Source organism: Bos grunniens, chromosome 9 (assembly GCF_055505025.1).
Source record: "Bos grunniens cultivar Pamir isolate PY7600 chromosome 9, Bosgru_T2T1.0, whole genome shotgun sequence".
Taxonomy (NCBI): Eukaryota; Metazoa; Chordata; class Mammalia; order Artiodactyla; family Bovidae; genus Bos; species Bos grunniens.
The window spans coordinates 95,787,636-95,808,231 of record NC_141173.1 but is presented as its reverse complement, the minus strand read 5'-3'; the positions used below and the strand labels follow the sequence as shown (position 1 = coordinate 95,808,231).

Sequence of the window (20,596 nt, the reverse complement as noted above, 5' to 3'; positions counted from 1 at the left end):
CCACTTTTCATCACACATCACAATCCCATCGAGAAATGGTTTGTTATTGCTACACAGAGTAAGAGAAGATGACACTTCAAAACGACAATTTTTTTGATTTGCAGCCAGCTCGTGAGGCACTGACTTATTGAGCTTTTTCACCTTTCCAATTTGCTTCAAATGCTGAATGACCACAGAATGGCTGATGTTGAATTCTTCAGCAACTTCTTATGCAGTATGAATATCAGTTTTGATGACCCTTTCAGTTGGTCACTGTCAACTTCCAATGGCCAGCCACTGCACTCATCTTCAAGGCTTTCATCTCCTTTGCAAAACTTCTTGAACCTACCGCTGCACTGTACAATCATTAGCAGTTCCTGGGCCAAATGCATTGTTGATGTTTCAAGTTGTCTCCGCTGCTTTACGACCCATTTTGAACTCAAATAAAAAAACTGCTCAAGTCTGCTTTACATGGAACATCATTTCCCTAGTCTAAAATAAGTAATAAGTCACTAGCAAAAAAAAAAAAAAAAAAAGCGAGAAATGCACACTAAAATGATATATTACATAACCACACTTATTTAAGAATATATTCCAAACAACAAATTCCAAGCAAAGTTCAACAATGTAAAATCGCAATTACTATTGCACCAACCTGATGTATATACATACTGAATGTTGTCATTCTGTGGCTTCAAACTTTTGAGAAAGTATATACTGCCATAGGACCAAAATGAGTAAAGCAGCAGCATCTGCACTAAGAGTAACTTAGGGGAATTAACTTAAAGAAGGACATAAGCAATCTATTTAAAGAAAATTATAAAACCCTAATGGGAGATAAAGATAAATGGGAAGACATGGGAGGATTCTAACTGGAATTCTAAATGCAATGATGGAGACCTGGGCCCGGTTAACATGTAGATTTGAAGCATCTTCAGACTTGATAAAATCTACTGGCAGAGTCACAGGCGGCGGGAGTGAAAGCAGCAGACGCGATACTGAAGCCAAGCAGTCTGGGAGGCAGACGGACCACACACCACAGAGCAATGTCAGCTCCATGCAGACCTTTCTGGCTGGCTCATCCTTATTTGGGTTTGGGGCCCAGTTTTTTTTTTTCATAGCTAAAACTTGTTTCTGCAGCCCTGATGATTATGAATTTTAAAAAAAATGATAGTAAAACCTCCCAGAAATATAAAGTTGGCACAAATACAAAAGAACACTTTTAAAGGAAAAATATCTTAGTTGCCTTTTATTTTTTAAGTCATAATATTTAGAATAAAGGGGTATATGTACTTATTTTAGTTGTAAAATAAAGCTCAATGTGACTGTTACAGATATGAAGGGTATGATTAAAGATAAAATGGGCTTTTTTAATTTAAAAAATATTTTAATGGGTGGAAAAAAGCAATAAAATACAACATATAAAAATTCACTATATCTGAAAAGTTAAAAGAATTAATAGTCCATACAGCTGGCAAATTGATACTATTTTAAAATTTCAACCTAATTCATAAATGAAGATGGACTTCCCAGGTGACACAGTGGTAAAGAACTTGCCTGTCAACGCAAAAGACACAAGAGACATGGCTTCGATCCCTGGGATGAGAAGATCCCCCGTAGAAGGAAACAGCAACCCACTCCAAAATTCTTGCCGGGATAATAATCCCTTGGACAGAGGAGCCTGGTGGGTTACAGTCCATGGGGCCTCAAAGAGTCAGACATGACTGAGCACATGCACACATATAAATGAAGAAATAAAACCAAAAATCGTAATATATATTACATATTACTTTACCCCTTAGTTATCAAAAAAAAAATTTTATGACTCCATATGATTTACCACTTCCAGAACTCTTTTTAAAAAATCTAGGGTTCATCACTTGCCAATCCTTCTGGAAAAAAATCTGGAAATACACAACAAAAATTTTAAATTACTCTTGTCGTTAATCTTATTAATCCCCCTTTTAAGACTATAGCACCAAAAACTAATCCCAAAGGAATTTCTACAAAGAGTATGTTAACACTATTTATTCTAAGAAAAACTTGAAAATATTTTTAAAGTATACCCAATGAGCAAATGATTAAACAAATCATAATACAGTCATATGAAAACATGCTACTTAATCATCACAAATGACAAACTCAGCTGAACTAACGCAAACACTCCCTGAATTACAGGGGAGCTATGTCTGCAGGTCCATAAACACTAGGCCACACTCATAAAGCAGGCATGTCCACCAAGGGCTCTTCCCGGGAAACACTACCAGTGCCTCCTCAGCTCTAAGAACATGACACGCGTGACCCTACACTGTGAATGAAACAGCACAGTGTTCAGCTAACACCAGCCTTACTTTCACTGCTGTGGTTCCCATAAGCAGGTTGCTGAGCCTCCTCCACGCGGAGCTGAGACACATCAAGTCCTGCTCAGCCTGGGTCTCAAGAACAGGCCATACACGGCGCTCAGGAAGCAGGTGCAAACACCAGCCTGAGCACACCTGGACCCAAGGGGCTGGGCAGCAGGCCAAGACAGTGAGAGCACTGGCCTAACCAAGCACCCAGTCTTCTCTCCCAGGAGCCTGTGTAAGTGCGAGCATGTGTGGCTCAGTACCAGAGGATAAGTTCACACCCCCGAGTTCTGAGAAAGCCCCCAGACATGGAGGAGAAAGACCACAGCACAGGGTCAAGCATATATACATAGTCAGCATTGGGGATTTATGACATTTATATTCAGGGTTATGCTGTTGAGAGGATTCCCTTGTAGCTCAGTTTAAATGCTGTTTAAATGACTGACTGTTAGAAACAGCATCTTAGCAATGAAAGGAACTCTAAGTTTACTGTATAAAATGTATATGTTCAAATGAGACAGCAAATCAAGAAAAATATCCAGGTGTGAGAGTTTGCATTTGATGAGATAAACCATTTAGAACACACTTCTAGATTCTTTATTGTTAAAAATCATTTTTATAGATCTTTTCTTGGATGTGGACCATTTTTAAGTCTTTATTGAATTTTTTACAATGTTACCTCTGTTTTATGTTTTGGTTTTTTGGCCACAAGGCATGTAGGATCTTATCTCCCCGACCAGGAATCGAACCTGCAACCCTGCACTGGAAGGCGAAGTCTTAACCACTGGACCACCATGGAAGTCCCCACTTCTAGATTCTTAACCTGAAAGGTTCAGTTCAGTCGCTCAGTTGTGTCCAACTCTTTTCGACCCCATGAATCGCAGCACTCCAGGCCTCCCTGTCCATCACCAACTCCTAGAGTTCACTCAGACTCATGTCCATTGAGTCAGTGATACCATCCAGCCATCTCATCCTCTGTCATCCCCTTCTCCTCCTGCCCCCAATCCCTCCCAGAATCAGAGTCTTTTCCAATGAGTCAACTCTTCACATGAGGTGGCCAAAGTACTGGAGTTTCAGCTTCAGCATCAGTCCTTCCAAAGAAATCCCAGGGCTGATCTCCTTCAGAATGGACTGGTTGGATCTCCTTGCAGTCCAAGGGACTCTCAAGAGTCTTCTCCAACACCACAGTTCAAAAGCATCAATTCTTCGGTGCTCAGCTTTCTTCACAGTTCAACTCTCACATCCATACATGACTACCGAAAAAACCAGAGCCTTGACTAGACGGACCTTTTGTTGGCAAAGTGATGTCTCTGCTTTTGAATATGCTATCTAGGTTGGTCATAACTTTCCTTCCAAGGAGTAAGCATCTCTTAATTTCATGGCTGCAATCACCATCTGCAGTGATTTTGGAGCCCCAAAAAATAAAGTCTGACACTGTTTCCACTGTTTCCCCATCTACAAAAGTTCTTTGAGAAAAAATCTAATCAGGATAGGCAAAGCTAGAGAACAGGTAATTTGTGACTTGGGGTTCAGTAAAGGCCCCTCAAAGTAAGCAACCTTGAATAAGGTAGAATCTGAGTGCAAAACGGCACTAAATGGGTGGGGGCCCCACTGGGTGTAGCCAGGCCCTAAGCCTGCAGAGGGAGGTCTGCACCTCAGGGAGGTAGGAGGAAGTAGGTGTTAACCAAGGCAGACAGGCGAAGGGATCTAATGCTTGGAAATGTGATTCTGGCCACGTGTGGACTGAAGGGACGCCCGGAGGAGAAGTGGGTAAGCAGCTAGCTCAGCACAGTAACCAGAATCAGAGGCAGTGGCTCAGACCACGGTCAGCAGCAGAATGGGAAGAAGTGACTGGATTAGGGATGCATGCACATTATTTACTATTTTTATATTTATAGCTATATGCATATATGATACGTATACGTTAATGGATCATGTATTACTTTTTAAATGAAAAAGTGCCCATATATGTGATATAAGCAGATCTCTATTTTTCAATTAAAATGCAGTAAAACACAAATGAACTAAAAAACTATGCATAAGATAATTTTTCTTTAATGATTCAGAAGACACTCTGGAATACCTTAATGTCTTGCTGCTGCTGCTAAGTCGCTTCAGTCGTATCCAACTCTGTGCGACCCCACAGATGGCAGCCCATCAGGCTCCTCCGTCCCTGGGATTCTCCAGGCAAGAATACTGGAGTGGGTTGCCATTTCCTTCTCCAATGTCTTAGGATCATATTATCAATGTCAACTACCCTTGCAGTGCAGAAGAATAGGATTTCCAATTCATTTAAAGCTACACAAACTATAATTTATTGTAATGGCTTATTTCAGAAAAAAGTAAAACAAAAATTTATTTGCCAGAAGCAAAAAAAAAAAACCCTACATTTCTACATTCTGGAATTTCATAATGAACTTTATCTTGCATGTTTGCTACAGCTGTGGTCATATTTTACATCCAAATTGTGATACACATGCATTAAAGTTCACTGCCAGGTTAGCATGTAGCAGAGATCAGAGAATTATGAATCATAACAATTCAGTCATGAGGGAAGACCTTCCATGAGAAATGGAAGCCAAATTTATATTTTAGGTAAGAAGGAAGGTAAGAAGTGACTGAATCAGGGTTTGCTTTAGCAGAAGCTTAAAGTCTAGACCAATCTCAATTCATTAAAATACTCTGCCTATAAACCTTTAGAACTCAAAATAATGGATTTTAAGTACTAAAAGAAGCTGAGGTATGAAATGACAGATCCTTTTTATATTCAGAAAGCTAAACAAACAGAAGTGATAGAAACATTCACACAGTTAATTTTATTATGATTTTCTCTATGTACTTCATTTTATTATTATTTTCAAGTTCAACTATTTGTCTTCACAGATTAAAAAGAAAAAAAAAACAGTGAAGAGCATTTACTCTTTGGCTCACCATGTTTTCAGCAATAACTTGACTTGTGTCTTGCTTGGTTAGAAACACAGCAGAAAGCAGCAGCATATGTACAATGACTAACCCAGCCAAAGTGTGGAGAAGCTACATCACAACATCAGTTTGGGCCCCGTTTCAATCATGATCTGACTATTCTAGCTCAGCCCTATGATGGGATAAGACAAGGCCTCACCTTTGGAGTCAGAGCTCCTCCCCTTCACAGACAAGCATGAAGCACAAACTCTCCTGCCAGCAACTCCAAGGTACACGCACCTATGTGAGTACAGCCTGCGCACAACTCCTACCTCTCCCGGGTCAGCTGTGAGCAAGCCTTGGGCGAGTCCTGCCACCTCCCCTGATGCAGTGGGTCCATCTCCCCCATCTCCCAGGGCTGGTTTGGAGCAGCAGTCTTAGAGGAAGTGGCCTGGCAGCAGACACATGGTTGTATGTGTTTGCCTAGCAAACCAGTATTCTGATGATTTTATCACATGATTACTGAAGTGAAGTGAAAGTCAGTCACTTGTGTCTGACTCTTTGCGACCCCATGGACCATATAGTCCATGGAATTCTCCAGGCCAGAATACTCGAGTGGGTAGCCTTTCCCTCCTCCAGGGGATCTTCCCAACCCAGGGATCAAACTCAGGTCTCTCGCATTGCAGGTGGATTCCTTACCAGCTGCGTCACAAGGGAAGCCCTAACTGTGAAGAAGTATCCCCAAATTTAAGTTTTGGCCCCAAAACATACAGCTTAGTTTTAATCTCATTGTTCATTTCAGGAAATCTAGCAGTTACCATTTATTGAGCATCTTCTCAGGGTCAAACTCTGTACCAGATACTTCATAAATGAGATAAATATACACTGTCCTGTTTAGTCCTCACAACAGCCCAATATGCATTTATTTTAAAACTTGGTGAACTCTTTTTTAAAATACACTTCTTTACTGGCTGTGCTGAGTCTTCACAGGTACGTGGGCTTCTCACTGCAGGGGCTTCTCTTGCTGGAAGAAAAGTTATGAGAAACCTAGACAGCGTATTAAAAAGCAGAGACATTACTTTGCCAGCAAAGGTCCATATGGTCAAAGCTACAGTTTTTCCAGTAGTCATGTATGGATGTGAGAGTTGGACCATAAAGCAAGCTGAGCACCAAAGAATTGATGCTTTTAAACTGTGATACTGGAGAAAACTCTAGAGAGTCCTGTGGACTGCAAGATCAAACTAGTCAATTCTAAAAGAAATCAACTCTGAATATTCATTGGAAGGACTGATGTTGAGGCTGAAGCTCCAATATTTTGGCCACCTGATGCAAAGAGTCAACTCATCGGAACAGACCCTGACGCTGGGAAAGATTGAGGGCAGGAGGAGAAGGGGAAGACAGAGGATGAGATGGTTGGATGGCATCACCAACTCAATGGACACGAGTTTGAGCAAACTCCAAGACAGTTTCAGTGTCCAGGAGCAGACAGACCTCAAATACACTCACCTGGCCACTGATGTTCCCTGAACTATGCAATCCTCTCCGGAAGTCCTCCATGTGAGGGTAAGGATGCTCGCCCATCTGCACTCTTCAATCCCTCTCAGGAAGTCCTCCCAAATGAGGGTAAGGATGACTGCCCATCTGAGCTCTGTGATCCTTCTCAGGAAGTTCTTCCAGGTGAGTGTGGGGAATGCTCACCCATCCAGGAATGCTTATACCTCCATGAGAAGAGAAGTCCTCAGGGACTGCCACATGGGAAGTAGCAGACAAAGTGAGGCAGGGCTCCCACAGTCAGGAGGAACCTTCGCATAATCATGGCCTATCTCAAAACCATGCTCTCCATGACATGTTCTGTAATAACCCTCTTCCATCACAGGGGCAGTGATTCAGGTCCCCGTGCAGACCTCACTGTGTAGTCCACTTGGCTCTCTCTCACTGAAGGTGCAACCGAGGTGGCTGTTCCACTGTGACAACACTGGACCAGCCCCTATCACGTGGAAACGTAGGATGTTCACCACCACAGGGAACACTGCGTGAGAGGTCACTGCCCCGGTGGCCTGGGGCAGTTCACCACTCAGTCCTCTTGCAGCAGAGACCTGGCCCAGCCAGGCACTGACTCAACAGGTTTTCTGCCTGAAAATGTCCAAAATAGGGTTAATTGCCATGTTCCATCACCAAATTATATGTCCTTCAAACACGTAATTTTAAGAGTCTGCTTTTGATTGTTATTCATTATACTTTAAAGAAAGATTCATCCTGAAGCGCTCCGCTGGGTGTTCCCTCGGCAGCTTATGTTTCTTCCATCAGAGCACTACCACTCTTCAGGGTCTCTGCTGTTGAAATTCCATCTTGCTCTACTAGGTTGTAAGGCAGAAAACGGTCACTGCTGACTGCTTTCACCCCTTGCTTCTAGGTCACGCGTGCGTGCTTCAATCTTGTCTGACTCTTTGCAACCCTATCAACAGGTTTCCCTGTCCATAGGATTCTCCAAGCAAGAATACTGGCATGTATTGCCATGCCCTCCTCCAGGGGATCTTCCCGACCCAGGGACAGAACTCGCATCTCTTGTGTCTTCTGCATTGGCAGGTAGGTTATTACCACTAGGCGCCATCTGGGGAGCCCCAAGGCAGAGCCTTATTTCCCCCTGGGACCACCACTCCCTACTCTCCACTCTCCTGCTAGAAAAGGGCTGATTCCCTCCACCTGGCTCGGGCCTGGCCAGTCAGAGCACTGCCTCACTTTGACCACAGTGATGGGTTCAGGTTCCAGCACACAATTAAGTCCACAATCAGTTCAGTATAGTTCAGTTCAGTCGCTCAGTTGTGTCTGACTCTCTGTAACCCCATGAATCGCAGCACGCCAGGCCTCCCTGTCCATCACCAACTCCCAGAGTTCACCCAAACTCATGTGCATCGAGTTGGTGATGCCATCCAGCCATCTCATCCTCTGTCGTCCCCTTCTCCTCCTGCCCCCAATCCCTCCCAGCATCAGGGTCTTTTCCAATGAGTGAACTCTTCGCATGAGGTGGCCAAAGTACTGGAGTTTCAGCTTCAGCATCAGTCCTTCCAAAGAAATCCCAGGGCTGATCTCCTTTAGGATGGACTGGTTGGATCTCCTTGCAGTCCAAGGGACTCTCAAGAGTCTTCTCCAACACCACAGTTCAAAAGCATCAATTCTTTGGTGCTCAGCTTTCTTCACAGTTCAACTCTCACATCCATACATGACCACAGGAAAAACCATAGCCTTAACTAGACGGACCTTTGTTGGCAAAGTGATGTCTCTGCTTTTGAATATGCTCTCTAGGTTGGTCATAACTTTCCTTCCAAGGAGTAAGCGTCTTTTAATTTCATGGCTGCAATCACCATCCGCAGTGATTTTGGAGCCCCCAAAAATAAAGTCTGACACTGTTTCCACTGTTTCCCCATCTATTTCCCATGAAGTGATGGGACCGGATGCCATGATCTTCATTTTCTGAATGTTGAGCTTTAAGCCAACTTTTTCACTCTCCTCTTTCACTTTCATCAAGAGGCTCTTTAGTTCCTCTTCACTTTCTGCCATAAGGGTGGTGTCATCTGCATATCTGAGGTTACTGATATCTCTCCCGGCAACCTTGATTCCAGCTTGTGCTTAAGAGTGGTGTAAGAGTCAAACTCAACACTTTCATTGGGGAAGAAGAGTCTCTCTTTTCCTTCAGAGTGAGAACTAGGTTGCCAAGGACAACCATGTTGAATGAGCCTGCCTGCGAGGCCCACACACACAGAAGCAGAAAGACAGAGTCACCAGGCCCACTCCTCACATCTGGATATCCCCTAGATGTTCTCAGTTCCATGAGCCAGCACAGTCCTTTCACTACCTCCTTAAGCCAATAAGACACAAGCAACTCCTGCAACTCAACTCCAAAAAAATAAACGATCCAATCAAAAAATGGGCCAAAGAATTAAATAGACATTTCTCCAAAGAAGACATACAGATGGCTAACAAACACATGAAAAGATGATCAACATCACTCATTATCAGAGAAATGCAAATCAAAACCACTATGAGGTACCATTTCACGCCAGTCAGAATGGCTGCGATCCAAAAGTCTACAAGCAATAAATGCTGGAGAGGGTGAGAAGAAAAGGGAACCCTCTTAGACTGTTGGTGGGAATGCAAACTAGTTCAGCCACTATGGAGAACAGTGTGGTGATTCCTTAAAAAACTGGAAATAGAATTGCCCAATGACCCAGCAATCCACTGCTGGGCATACACCCTGAGGAAACCAGAACTGAAAGAGACACGTGTACCCCAATGTTCATCGCAGCACTGTTTATAATTGCCAGGACATGGAAGCAACCTAGATGTCCAGCAGCAGATGAATGGATAAGAAAGCTGTGGTACATATACACAATGGAGTATTACTCAGCCATTAAAAAGAATACATTTGAATCAGTTCTAATGAGGTGGATGAAACGAGCCTATTATACAGAGTGAAGAAGGCCAGAAAGAAAAACACCAATACAGTATACTAACACATATATGTGGAATTTACAAAGATGGTAATGACAACCCTGTATGTGAGACAGCAAAAGAGACACAGATGTATAGAATAGTCTTTTGGACTCTGTGGAAGGAGCAGGGGGATGATTTGGGAGAATGGCATTGAAACATGTATAATATATAAGAAACAAATCGCCAGTCCAGGTTTGATGCAGGATACAGGATGCTTGTGGCTGGTGCACTGGGATGACCCAGAGGGATGGTATAGGGAGGGAGGTGGGAGGGGGTTCAGGATTGGGAACATGTGTACACCCATGGCAGATTCATGTTGATGTATGGCAAAACCAATACAATATTGTAAAGTAAAAAACAAATAAAAATAAAAAAATAAAGTGCAAAAAAAAATTAAAAAAGAGTAAGTTTCCTGTGCCTGCAACCAAATATATCATAATCAATAAAAGCTATGCTCATCTTGTTCGCGCCTATAACCACAGCATTCAGCATGGCAACTAGCACACAGAAGATGCCTAATATTTTTTCAAATGAACTGAATAAAAACTTAGGGTCAAAATATTTTACACAGGTATTTACACACACACACACACACACACATATATAATGTCTTTTATTCTTCTCTCTTTTTTTCCGGCCATGTTGCTGTAGTTTGCAGGATCTCAGTTCCCAAACCAGGGATTGATACTGGGCCCCGACAGTGACAGCCCAGGATCCTAACCACTAAGCTACCAGGGAACGCCCTACATGGGTATTTTTATCTTTTAAAATTTCAACAGTAAAAAGTCACCACAACTCACTTTCACTAGGAAAAAATATGAAAAGCTGATTTTCCAGACATAATCTATACTGGAAAAGAAGACTTCCATTTATAGTAATAATTATAAGCCCATGGAGCTTAAATGAATTTTATGTTACACAAAGTCTTGGCATTTCCTTCCAAATTAAACTAAATCTATGATAACCACTGTTACATGGCAACGTGAATTGCTTTATACTTTTGATCATTACAAAAGGGACATGGGCTACCTCAAGAGAACATCTGGCTCTGGGTCATGTCTTTGAAAATTTAATTGGCTTTTTTTCCACATAAGAGAAATAAGATAGCTGCTCAACAATAGGGCCGAATGTTCTTAATAAATGTCACACCAAGTGAGAACGGATTTTCTTTTTAATAATTAAATTCCCCATTCTTAAGACATGAAGGAAATCCATTATACAAGTGAAACAGCAGAACATAAGCTGGGGGCAGAGGGAACTAATATTGAATGTGGTTTCAGTATAAATTCATTACCGCATTTTGCATTGTTTTTCAAGGCACTGGGATGGATCTGCAAGGATTAGGCAACACTTCCATCCTTTCTGCACCCAACAATGAATTTTCATGATATCTGGTCATAGTTATGAAAGGGTACAACCTAGGACACTAAAACAAAGGCAGATTACTGGTGTATATGATAATAAAGCTGAAACGTTAAGGCCTAACTCAGTGTTACTAAGCCCCTAGAATTGAATGCCCTTCTAAAACCATGACACGCCAAGAAGAAACACACGATCTTTTATTTTTGAGTGCTAAAGCCAAGTCCCTGTTCCCATGCAGCTTACACTCAAACAGAAATGACAAAATGTCAAATACCAATCAACTTATCAGATCAATACTCTTTTATTTAATTCTTATTTCTCTGGCTCTTTTTAAAAAAGATACTTGTTTATTTATTTGGTTGCATCCAGTCTTTAGTTGGGGCATGAGGGATCTTTAGTTGCAGTGCCGAGGCTTCTCTCTAGTTGTGGCCCATGGGCTCCAGAGATTGCAGGCTCAGAGGTTGTGGGGTGTGGGCTCAGCTGCCCCTTGGCATGTGGGATCCCAGCTCCCCAACCAGGGACTGAACCCATGTCCCCCGCATTGGAAGGTGGATTTCGAATCACTAGACCACCAGGGAAGTCCCTGAGCAATACTCTTAATACTAAGAATATTAAAAAAAGAAAATTTTAGAAGGAAGTGAATAATTTTTTTAAAAAAGAATAAAGGACTCAAAAGTGCTTACGGTTTTGGGGACTACATTAAAGTAGGAACTAAAAGACACTACAAGAATTTAGAACCTGGAGTTGGGCAAGTTCTTAGAGACCACCTGATTTTCAGATAAAGAAAATTAGAAACCAGAAAGAAGTGGCCGCCAATCACACCTGAATGACCATGAGCCGGAACAGAACCCAGGGCCCCTCCCACTGCACCACCCATCAGGAATCACAGAGGGCTTTCAGACCCTAGGCCTCAGCATCTACTTGCTGCTGCTCCCTGGCCTGGTTTGCCTTCTTCACTGTTAAAGAAAGGAATCACTACAGCATTATTTTCATCGATCTGGTAGCAGAGGGAAGCTGCCCTCTCCAGCCTCTGGACTGCAGAGGGGGCCTCTCACACAAATCTCTACCAAGAAAGGGCTGTGAGGACTGATTTCTGCACACACACACACACACATCCCCACACACATACAGGTGATCATATCTTAAGCCTCTCCTCGGCAGGGGGAGGATCACAAAGGACGGCTAAGAAATGTCATGGCCGTTAACTGCTCTCCGGGTAACCTTGCCCTGTGCTAAGACACACAGAGCTCTAAGACGTCAAGGAGACTTGGCAAGACACCCTATGAAATCAGGAAGAAACCACCTTTAACAAAAGGACCCACTTAACAGACAAGAATCTCAGAAGCAGTAGATTGGTGTTGGAACTAACTCAAAACAGAGGAAGAACACAGAGTTTTTGAAAATAAGTGACAGTCTCAATTCTGTCAACTGACTGAAATTCTAACTTATCCCGAATGGTTCTCTCTGTTCTTTCGCTTATCTATTTGTAGAAGGAGTTCAAAATCCAACTCCCTGTGAAGTCTGAGAGTTCATAATTACCATTTGTCCTGCTGCAAGGAAGCCATGGATGACAGAGTGCACAGCAAGGACAAAGTATGCGCTGACTTCTTCTGTAAGAGCAGTACTCTGTGACGGGTCTTCCTGAACCTAAAGAAAACATGGGTGAATTTCTCTACAACTGAGGTATATAAAAAGGCTTTCTAACTACTGATTCAAAAATCCAGATGCAATAAAAGACTGATAAATTTGACCAGATAACATTTTTTAAACTTCTGTATGACAAAAAATATAATAAGAAAAGTTAAAAAGATCAATAACAAACTGGGCAAAATATTTGCAATATTTATCACAAATAAAAGACTAATATCCGCAGTACACAAAGACCTTTTAAAATTTAAAGACAGCAGAGTGATCAAAAATCCTATAGAAAAATGGACACTGTGACTAGACAACTATAAGACATAAAATGGCCTGCTGCTACTGCTAAGTCGCTTCAGTCGTGTTCAACTCTGTGCGACCCCATAGATGGCAGTCCACCAGGCTCCCCCGTCCCTGGGATTCTCCAGGCAAGAACACTGGAGTGGGTTGCCATTTCCTTCTCCAATGCATGAAAGTGAAAAGTGAAAGTGAAGTCGCTCAGTCATGTCCGACTCTTAGCGACCCCATGGACTGCAGCCTATCAGGCTCCTCCGTCCATGGGACTCTCCAGGCAAGAACACTGGAGTGGGTTGCCATTTCCTTCTCCAATGCATGAAAGTGAAAAGTGAAAGTGAAGTTGCTCAGTCGTGTCCGACTCTTCTCGACCCCATGGACTGCAGCCTACAAGGCTCCTGCACCCATGGGATTTTCCAGGCAAGAGTACTGGAGTGGGTTGCCATTGCCTTCTCCTAAAATGGCCTATAGATATTTAAAAAGATGTCTGACTTCTCTCATAATAAAGGATATCAGATCAAAACTACACTGAGTCACCACTTGTCCCCTAGCAGATTAGCACAAGTTTCAGTGAAGCTGTGGGAGAAAGGAGTCTTTTCCTATATTGCTACTGGGAATGCAAAAGGGTTCAAACACCACAGGAGGCCAACTGGCAAAATCTAACGACTTATGTTTTCACACTTCAAAGCGGCAATCCTACTTCTGAGGACTTATCCTGAAGATATACCTCCAACAATATGAAAATATACATGCACAAGTTATTTACTGCAGCATTAGTTACAATTACAAACTACAGAAAACTCTCTGAACACACAAACTTGGACACTGTTCAAATAAACTCTGGTACACAGACACAATGGAGCACCGTTGGGACAGTCTGCGTGAGCTGACATGGAGCGCTTCTAGATGCTGGTAAGCAGAAATGCAAAGGTACAAAAGAGCACATATACACACTTAGCGCTGACACAATATTGCCAATCATATCTCAATAAAACAGAGAAAAACGAATATATAATATGCTCTTCTGTCACAGAAAGAAGAGACAATAAGGAAACATTATAAATATATATAGACATACATACACACAAGCTTATTTTTAGGTAAGATAAGAGAAAAACAAAGTAAAAAAGAATGAAGTCAGACGGAGGGAATGGACAGGATAAAGGAAGGAATGCAGTTCTCTGGGTAGACGTTCTTATATGGTTTTCATGTTTGAATATTCAAAACATAAAATCAGTAAGAACAGAAAGAGGAAACACTCCAAAAATCAAAGTAAAACTGAAACAAACCCAACTGTGCTTCATATAAATTACCCACACTGAAGAAGAGCAGAGGGGAATTAATCCAAGCAATTAAGAACATTTACACTTCAATATGCACACCAGGTGTGGGAGGTGGGGGCTTGCAACTATTACCATAAAAAATGGCTCAAGCAAGGAACATTAATCGATGAGAAATCTAAGGAGAAAATTCTGATAAGGAACAGGCTATCTGCATGGTTTTAAAGATCCTCCCATAAAACACTTGTCAAATGCAAGGGAAAAACACAGTACCCACACAGTAAGAGAAGCTGGACAACACTTTGACCAGGTGAGCAAAATTAACATCAGCAATGAGGGGCAGACAGATACCAGATTCCATGAGCCTCCACCAGTAGTACTTATAAGTTAGTCAGCTATGGACAATTAACCTGAATTTTAAAACCCCAAGTGCAGAGAGAGGGGAAAGGATATTCTTCTAAAACGTCAATGACATGGAAAAAAGAAAAACTCAAGAACTGTTCCGGATTAAAGGGGTCTAAACATACATAACGGGGGCTTCCCTGGTGGCTCAGACAAAAAAGAATCTGCCTGCAATGTGGGTTTGATCCAGTCTGTGAGTCTAAACTAGATTCTGTACTAGAGAAAAAATTCTGATGAAAAGGGAAGAAAAACAATATATTAACACACCAAATCAATGTTAAGTCTCCTGAAAGTGGTAACTGTACCACTGTGGTTATGTGAGAGAATGTCCTTATTCTTAGGATTCATACACTGAAATATATTGGGGTCAAAAAGCAAGAAATATGTTCTCCAACAGTTTGGGAGGGGAAATACACAAACACACACAGCACACAAGCAAGCACAAGTTGACAACAGGTCAAACTGAGAAGAGTTTAACTTTCTTGCAACTTTTATGTATGTTTGAAATTATTTCCAAATAAAAAGGTTTTAAAATGCCTTTTGTCCATGGTTCTAAGTCATACATTAATAAGCTCTCCGGGGTAGACATGCAGCCCTGCCACAGTTACTGTCCAAAACAATGCAGCTCAACATGGTAGCCGCTAGCCACATGAGGCATCTGAGCACTTGAGATGTGGCTAATACAAATTGAGAAGTGCCATATGTCAAAGACATAATATGAAAAAGAAGATAAATTATCCCATTAATAGTTTTTATACTGATTATGTATTGAAATATTTTAGACATACTGAACACACAAAATATATTATTAAAATTAATTTCACTTTTTTTTTACTTTTTATACTTTTTACTGTAGCTACTAGGAAATTTCAAATTATGCATGTGCCTCATGTTATATTTCTCTTACAGTACTGATCTAATATATATTAAATTTTTTAATTTTAAAGAGCTGTTGATCTCCTAAACAAGTATTTGTTCCCTGAGAAAAATGTCAATTAACATTACAGATTCTGACTTCCCTAAGGTGATTTTGATCTTGGAAATAAAGTAGATAATTAGGTTTTTTTAAGGTTTAATTAAGGAAAAGAAATATTTAAGGCCTTAGAGACAAGAGCTCTTTGGTCACGTTGCTTAAGTAATTCTCTGCTGCTGCTGCTGCTAAGTCGCTTCAGTTGTGTCCGACTCTGTGCGACCCCATAGACGGCAGCCCACCAGGCTCCCCCGTCCCTGGGATTCTCCAGGCAAGAACACTGGAGTGGGTTGCCATTTCCTTCTCCAATGCATGACAGTGAAAAGTGAAAGGGAAGTCGCTCAGTCGTGTCCGACTCTCTAATTAGCCACAAATCCCATCTGTAGTAAATTTCCTGAAGAGGGGAAAAAATAAAATCCCCAAAATTGTGAAAATATCAAGAGAATGGTGAGACAACAAAAAGGCTTTTACACTTCTCTTTTCTAACTCTGTATGAATAAAATCAATCTCCAAGTCCTAAAAGTTAACGTATAGCATGTTATGAACAGGGGTTTCACTGGTGGCTCAGCAGTAAAGCAACCACCTGCAATGTAAGAGATGCAGGTTTGATCCCTGGGTCAGGAAAATCCTCTGAAGAAGGAAATGGCAACTCACTCCAGTATTTTTGCCTGGGAAATCCCATGGACAGAGGAACCTGGTGGGCTACAATCCATGGAGTCTCAGGAGTGGACATAACTTAGCAACTAAACCACCATCGAATAAACAAAACCTTTAAACATTTACTTCTGATACTAAGAAGTTTACAAAATAAACTTTACTGACAACAATGTTATTTTCAAGGTTATTTATTTTTCTATTTTAACCTTCTGATTAACAAACTCTTCCTTAACTCTAAAGGTATAAGAAGGAAATAAAGAGAAGCACTGAGCCAAGACAGACAAAATTTGCTTTTGCTTGAAACACTGTTTTAGGGATTATACACAGGGAGGAGAAAGGAAGGCTGGACATGAGTTTAGACAGGATTATTTCAGGAAAACTAAAGGTCCCTGGGACAAAGACAGTTTCTTTCCTCTATATTTTATTTGACCAAATTTAACTAGGCCAAGTGAAGAAAACAAATGTCAATAAGAATTCTACACAGAAGCAACAGTTAGGAAGAGAAACCAAATGTAGGTGGCCAGGAGGCTGATAAAAACCCTCAGCAGTACAGTCTTGAGCAACATACATAGGCGGATTTGTTTTGGAAGTTTGCGGTCAAGCATGTGGATGGAGCCGGCTTCCCAGGTGGCTCAGAGGATCTGCCTGCCAAAGCAGGAGTTGCAGGAAATGAGGGTTTGATCTCTGGGTCAGGAAGATCCCTTGGAGAAGGAAATGGCAACCCACTCCAGTATTCTTTCCTACAGGAAGAATTCCTAAAGGAAATCCCATGGACAGAGGAGCCTGGTGGGCTACAGTCTGTGGGAAGCAGAGAGTCAGAGATGACTGAGTACACGTGGATGGAGCCAATTAGAAACATCAAGCGGATGCACAGCACAGGTTCCCAGGCTCTCTCTCCTGACCTGCACCCTCCCCACCCATCCCAGGCCACATCCCAGAGAGATGACTTTGATCAACACTAGACAAAAATCTCCTACAGAATGTGATACCTGCTGCCAGGGCACACGGATCCATTCCTGAGCTGTCCCGCGGACTCGGACAGCAGCCAACAGGATGGGCAAGCTCTGCTTGAGACAAAGTCAAGGATGCCTTGCAGATATGAAACCTCACACAGATGAGGTGCCCAAAGTCCCAGAATCACACCTGTAATAAAACTGTTGCCACAAGCTCGGCCTCCCCAACCCCTTAGCTGGGGTACCTCCCATCCTGTTCCTAACCCCTCAACCTGCCCCCACCTCACATTCTATTCCCATATTCTACAATTGAGAGGCCAACTCATGCAATCTTAGCCAAGAAGCTGTGGCTCCACTGTGCCAGCTTCAGAAGGAAATGCAGAGTGGGTAAGACATCCGAGGACAATGATCTAACAATATTAAACAAAAACTAAAACTAGAGCTCTTTTATGTCACTGTCTGTGGGTCACACCTATTGGTCACCAGCACGCTTTCAGGTGACAGGTGGTGTGATCCCTTGGAGACCAAACAACGCAGCACACTGAAGGTACACACGTGTCCCACACCATGCAGACGGGGCTTGGCTCAGACCCAAGCTGTCTGGCTTGAGAATCCATAGGTTCAGCTACTAATAAATCATGAACACAGATTCCCAAGAGTTAAAGAAATATTTCTTTCCCAGACTTCAATAATAATCTCATTCTTGTTCGCTCTCACTTTGACATGATAAAGCTTGTAGCTGCTTCCCTAGGAGGCTGTTACCAAAAAAATTACCGTCTTGTACCCACATCCCTTTCTCATCCTCTTCAGCAAATATACACTCAAAGGATAGTTTCCCATGTGTCTACATTACTTTCAGGCATGATCACTTATTGCTATTGAGAGAAAAAAAATAGACAAACCAAATTGCTAAAGGAAAATATGAACAATGCCATTATTTTGACAAATTCTATTTTCTTAACAAAATATAATTAAATTATATTCTGGGTTTTGTCTAGGGAAAATAAATCTGCATCTTATGTCTTTAAGAATCTTTTAAAAATATGTCAAAATAAAAATGATCTTAATCCATTTCTTAGAAATCATCTTCAAACAAGGAGCATGAAAGCACACCCAGAAGCCCAGACCACGGCACATGAAGACAGAAAGTGGAGGAGGGTGGCAACTGGCTTCACAGAACAGAGTGCCTGCAGAGAGGTCCTAGGAGAAGGAAGCCTGGGGAAGCTCAGGGACGAGGCTCAGACACGGCAAGAGGAGGGGAGCTGGCAGGGCAGACACCAGAGGGCTCGGGTGAGCACCCGCGCAGCCGGGCAATGCTTCCCTCCTCAGGGTCAGCAGAGATGTCCCCAGGCCCTTCTCGCCCGCTGTGTTAGAACCTGAAGGCAGAGTGAACCACAGAAACCAGTCTTGAAACCACCGAGCACGGAGAAGACAATGAGCACTGAAAACAAGGGTCATTTTCTGAGAGGCTAAGAGTGTGGAGTCTGCGGGGCTCCGGCGCCGTCTCAGCTCTGTCACTTAGCACAGGTGCGTCATCACAGGTGAGCTGTTTGAGGCCGCTGCACCTCGGTTTCCTCATCTGGAAGATGATGGCAAGAGCAGGTTCAAAGTCCTAGAGCTGATGTCAAGGTGAAATGGTGCCGGCACACGGCACACACTCGATAAACACTAGCTCCTCTTAGTACCTATGTCATGCAGTATTTTTAGGAAAGAGAAAGGATAACTAAAGTACACTGGATACAAATTCTTTAGAATAGTTTAACAATACTTGAGAAACCAAACATACCCTGTTAAGCACAGCCTTCCACAATGGGTTAACAACAGAGTTTAAGTCAAAAGATCCGTGAGATGGCAAAGGAGAGAGGAAGGCATGGCTTAGACATCACATGGACGTTGAAGACACTGCAAAGGCCTTGCTGACAAATGGGAACAAGGAAAGGAAGGGCAGGGAGGCGCTGTGCTGGACATGTGACTCCCTGGCCGGCTGTGGGGCCATCTCCTGAGATGGAGAAGACAGGTGGTGAGATAGGTTTCACGGCTGAGGGGTCAGTGGAGAAAGAGGCTCTCAGAGAGGACTTAATGTTTGAGAAGCCGAATGACTGATGTCCAATTCTGTATCTCAGACAACAAACTGAAGAACAGAATCTGGAACTTCTCAGGAGATGCAGGTGGAAGACATAAATTAGAGAATCGTCAGCGTACAGGTAGATCTGGCACCTGCCAACCTAGAGAGATGATCTAGAATTCAGGGGCATGTCTGGGGCCCTCCAACACTGACTAGGCGAAAAAAGGCAGAATCAGCAAAGAAGGGTAGAAAGCAGAGACCAGAAAGGTAAGAGGAAGATCAGGAGAGCCTGGAGTCCTGGGAAGCTTCCAAGAGAGCGAAAACAATAAAGTGGCCTACAGGTTCAGCAACGGGGCCTCACTGGGAACATGACCACCTCAGTGGAGTGGTAGGGAAAGAAGCCCCACTGAAGCAGGCTGACAAGTTAGAGGAAATTAAATTCAATGAATGATATTTGAAATAGTGGGAGACGAGGAAATTAAGACCACGAGAACAGACCATTTTCAGTAAGTTTTACCAGCCCACACAAGCAGGTAACTGTAATAAAGCCTCACCAGTGCAAGCACAGAGGTCTGTTCAGTGTATAGCGCAGAGCCTGGGCTGGGGAGTCGGGCGTGCGGAATAAAGCCTCACCAGCGCAGGCACAGAGGTCTGCTCAGTGTACAGCACAGAGCCTGGGGTGGGCAGTTGGGCAAGCAGAGGGCCAGAAAAAGCTTCTCTGCAAAAAAGTAACAAAATCCAAGAACCCAGGAAACACTGTTCTCACAGTGGATGTGTTCCTATAAGGAAACTAATCCCACCAAGCATGCACGAATGCCTGTCCACTCTCAAGTGAAGAAAATCTCATTAAATAAAGAATAAGTGACTAACTTGCATGACATCAATAATAACTGTAAGAAATTGTTTTCCTGGAAAAAAAAACATTCCCAAGTGTTTCAGTTGTGAAATCAGCTGACGACTAGATCTGACGTCTGCCGTCTAGTTATCCCGTGGCCAGAAAGAAGAGTAAAATCCTGCCGCAGCCCTTCACTAGAGTCTTCAGGGTGTCCGTGTGTCAGGGTGGGCACAAGGGGACTTTGCGCCTTGTGTGGAAGGGCAGTGAAGATAAGGGAAATGAGCAATGGACAGAGATACTGAAATGTCATCCTTCCTGAAAAGGAAAAAAGAAGTCTTTGGAGGTTGCCTTTCATGATTCCCTTAAAGAAAAATGTAGGTCCATAAACATTTACTCAAAATGAGTAAATCATTGCAGTACTCAG

At 42.6% G+C, this 20,596-nt stretch overlaps 1 protein-coding gene across 11 annotated transcripts in view; it reads right to left on the bottom strand.

Moving 5' to 3' along the window:
• Positions 1-20,596, bottom strand: part of TULP4 (TUB like protein 4) — a 199,147-nt gene that overhangs the window by 115,268 nt on the left and 63,283 nt on the right. For 4 of the 11 annotated variants that reach the window (XM_086318544.1, XM_086318543.1, XM_086318545.1 and 1 more), the window contains exon 3: positions 12,618-12,725. The exons of 6 other annotated variants lie outside the window; for them this stretch is intronic. In XM_086318544.1, the coding sequence (XP_086174670.1) occupies positions 12,618-12,725 (108 nt within the window). Of the gene's footprint in view, positions 1-6,731; positions 7,359-12,617; positions 12,726-20,596 lie in introns of those variants that run through there. One more of the 11 variants, XM_086318552.1, reaches the window with a different exon arrangement.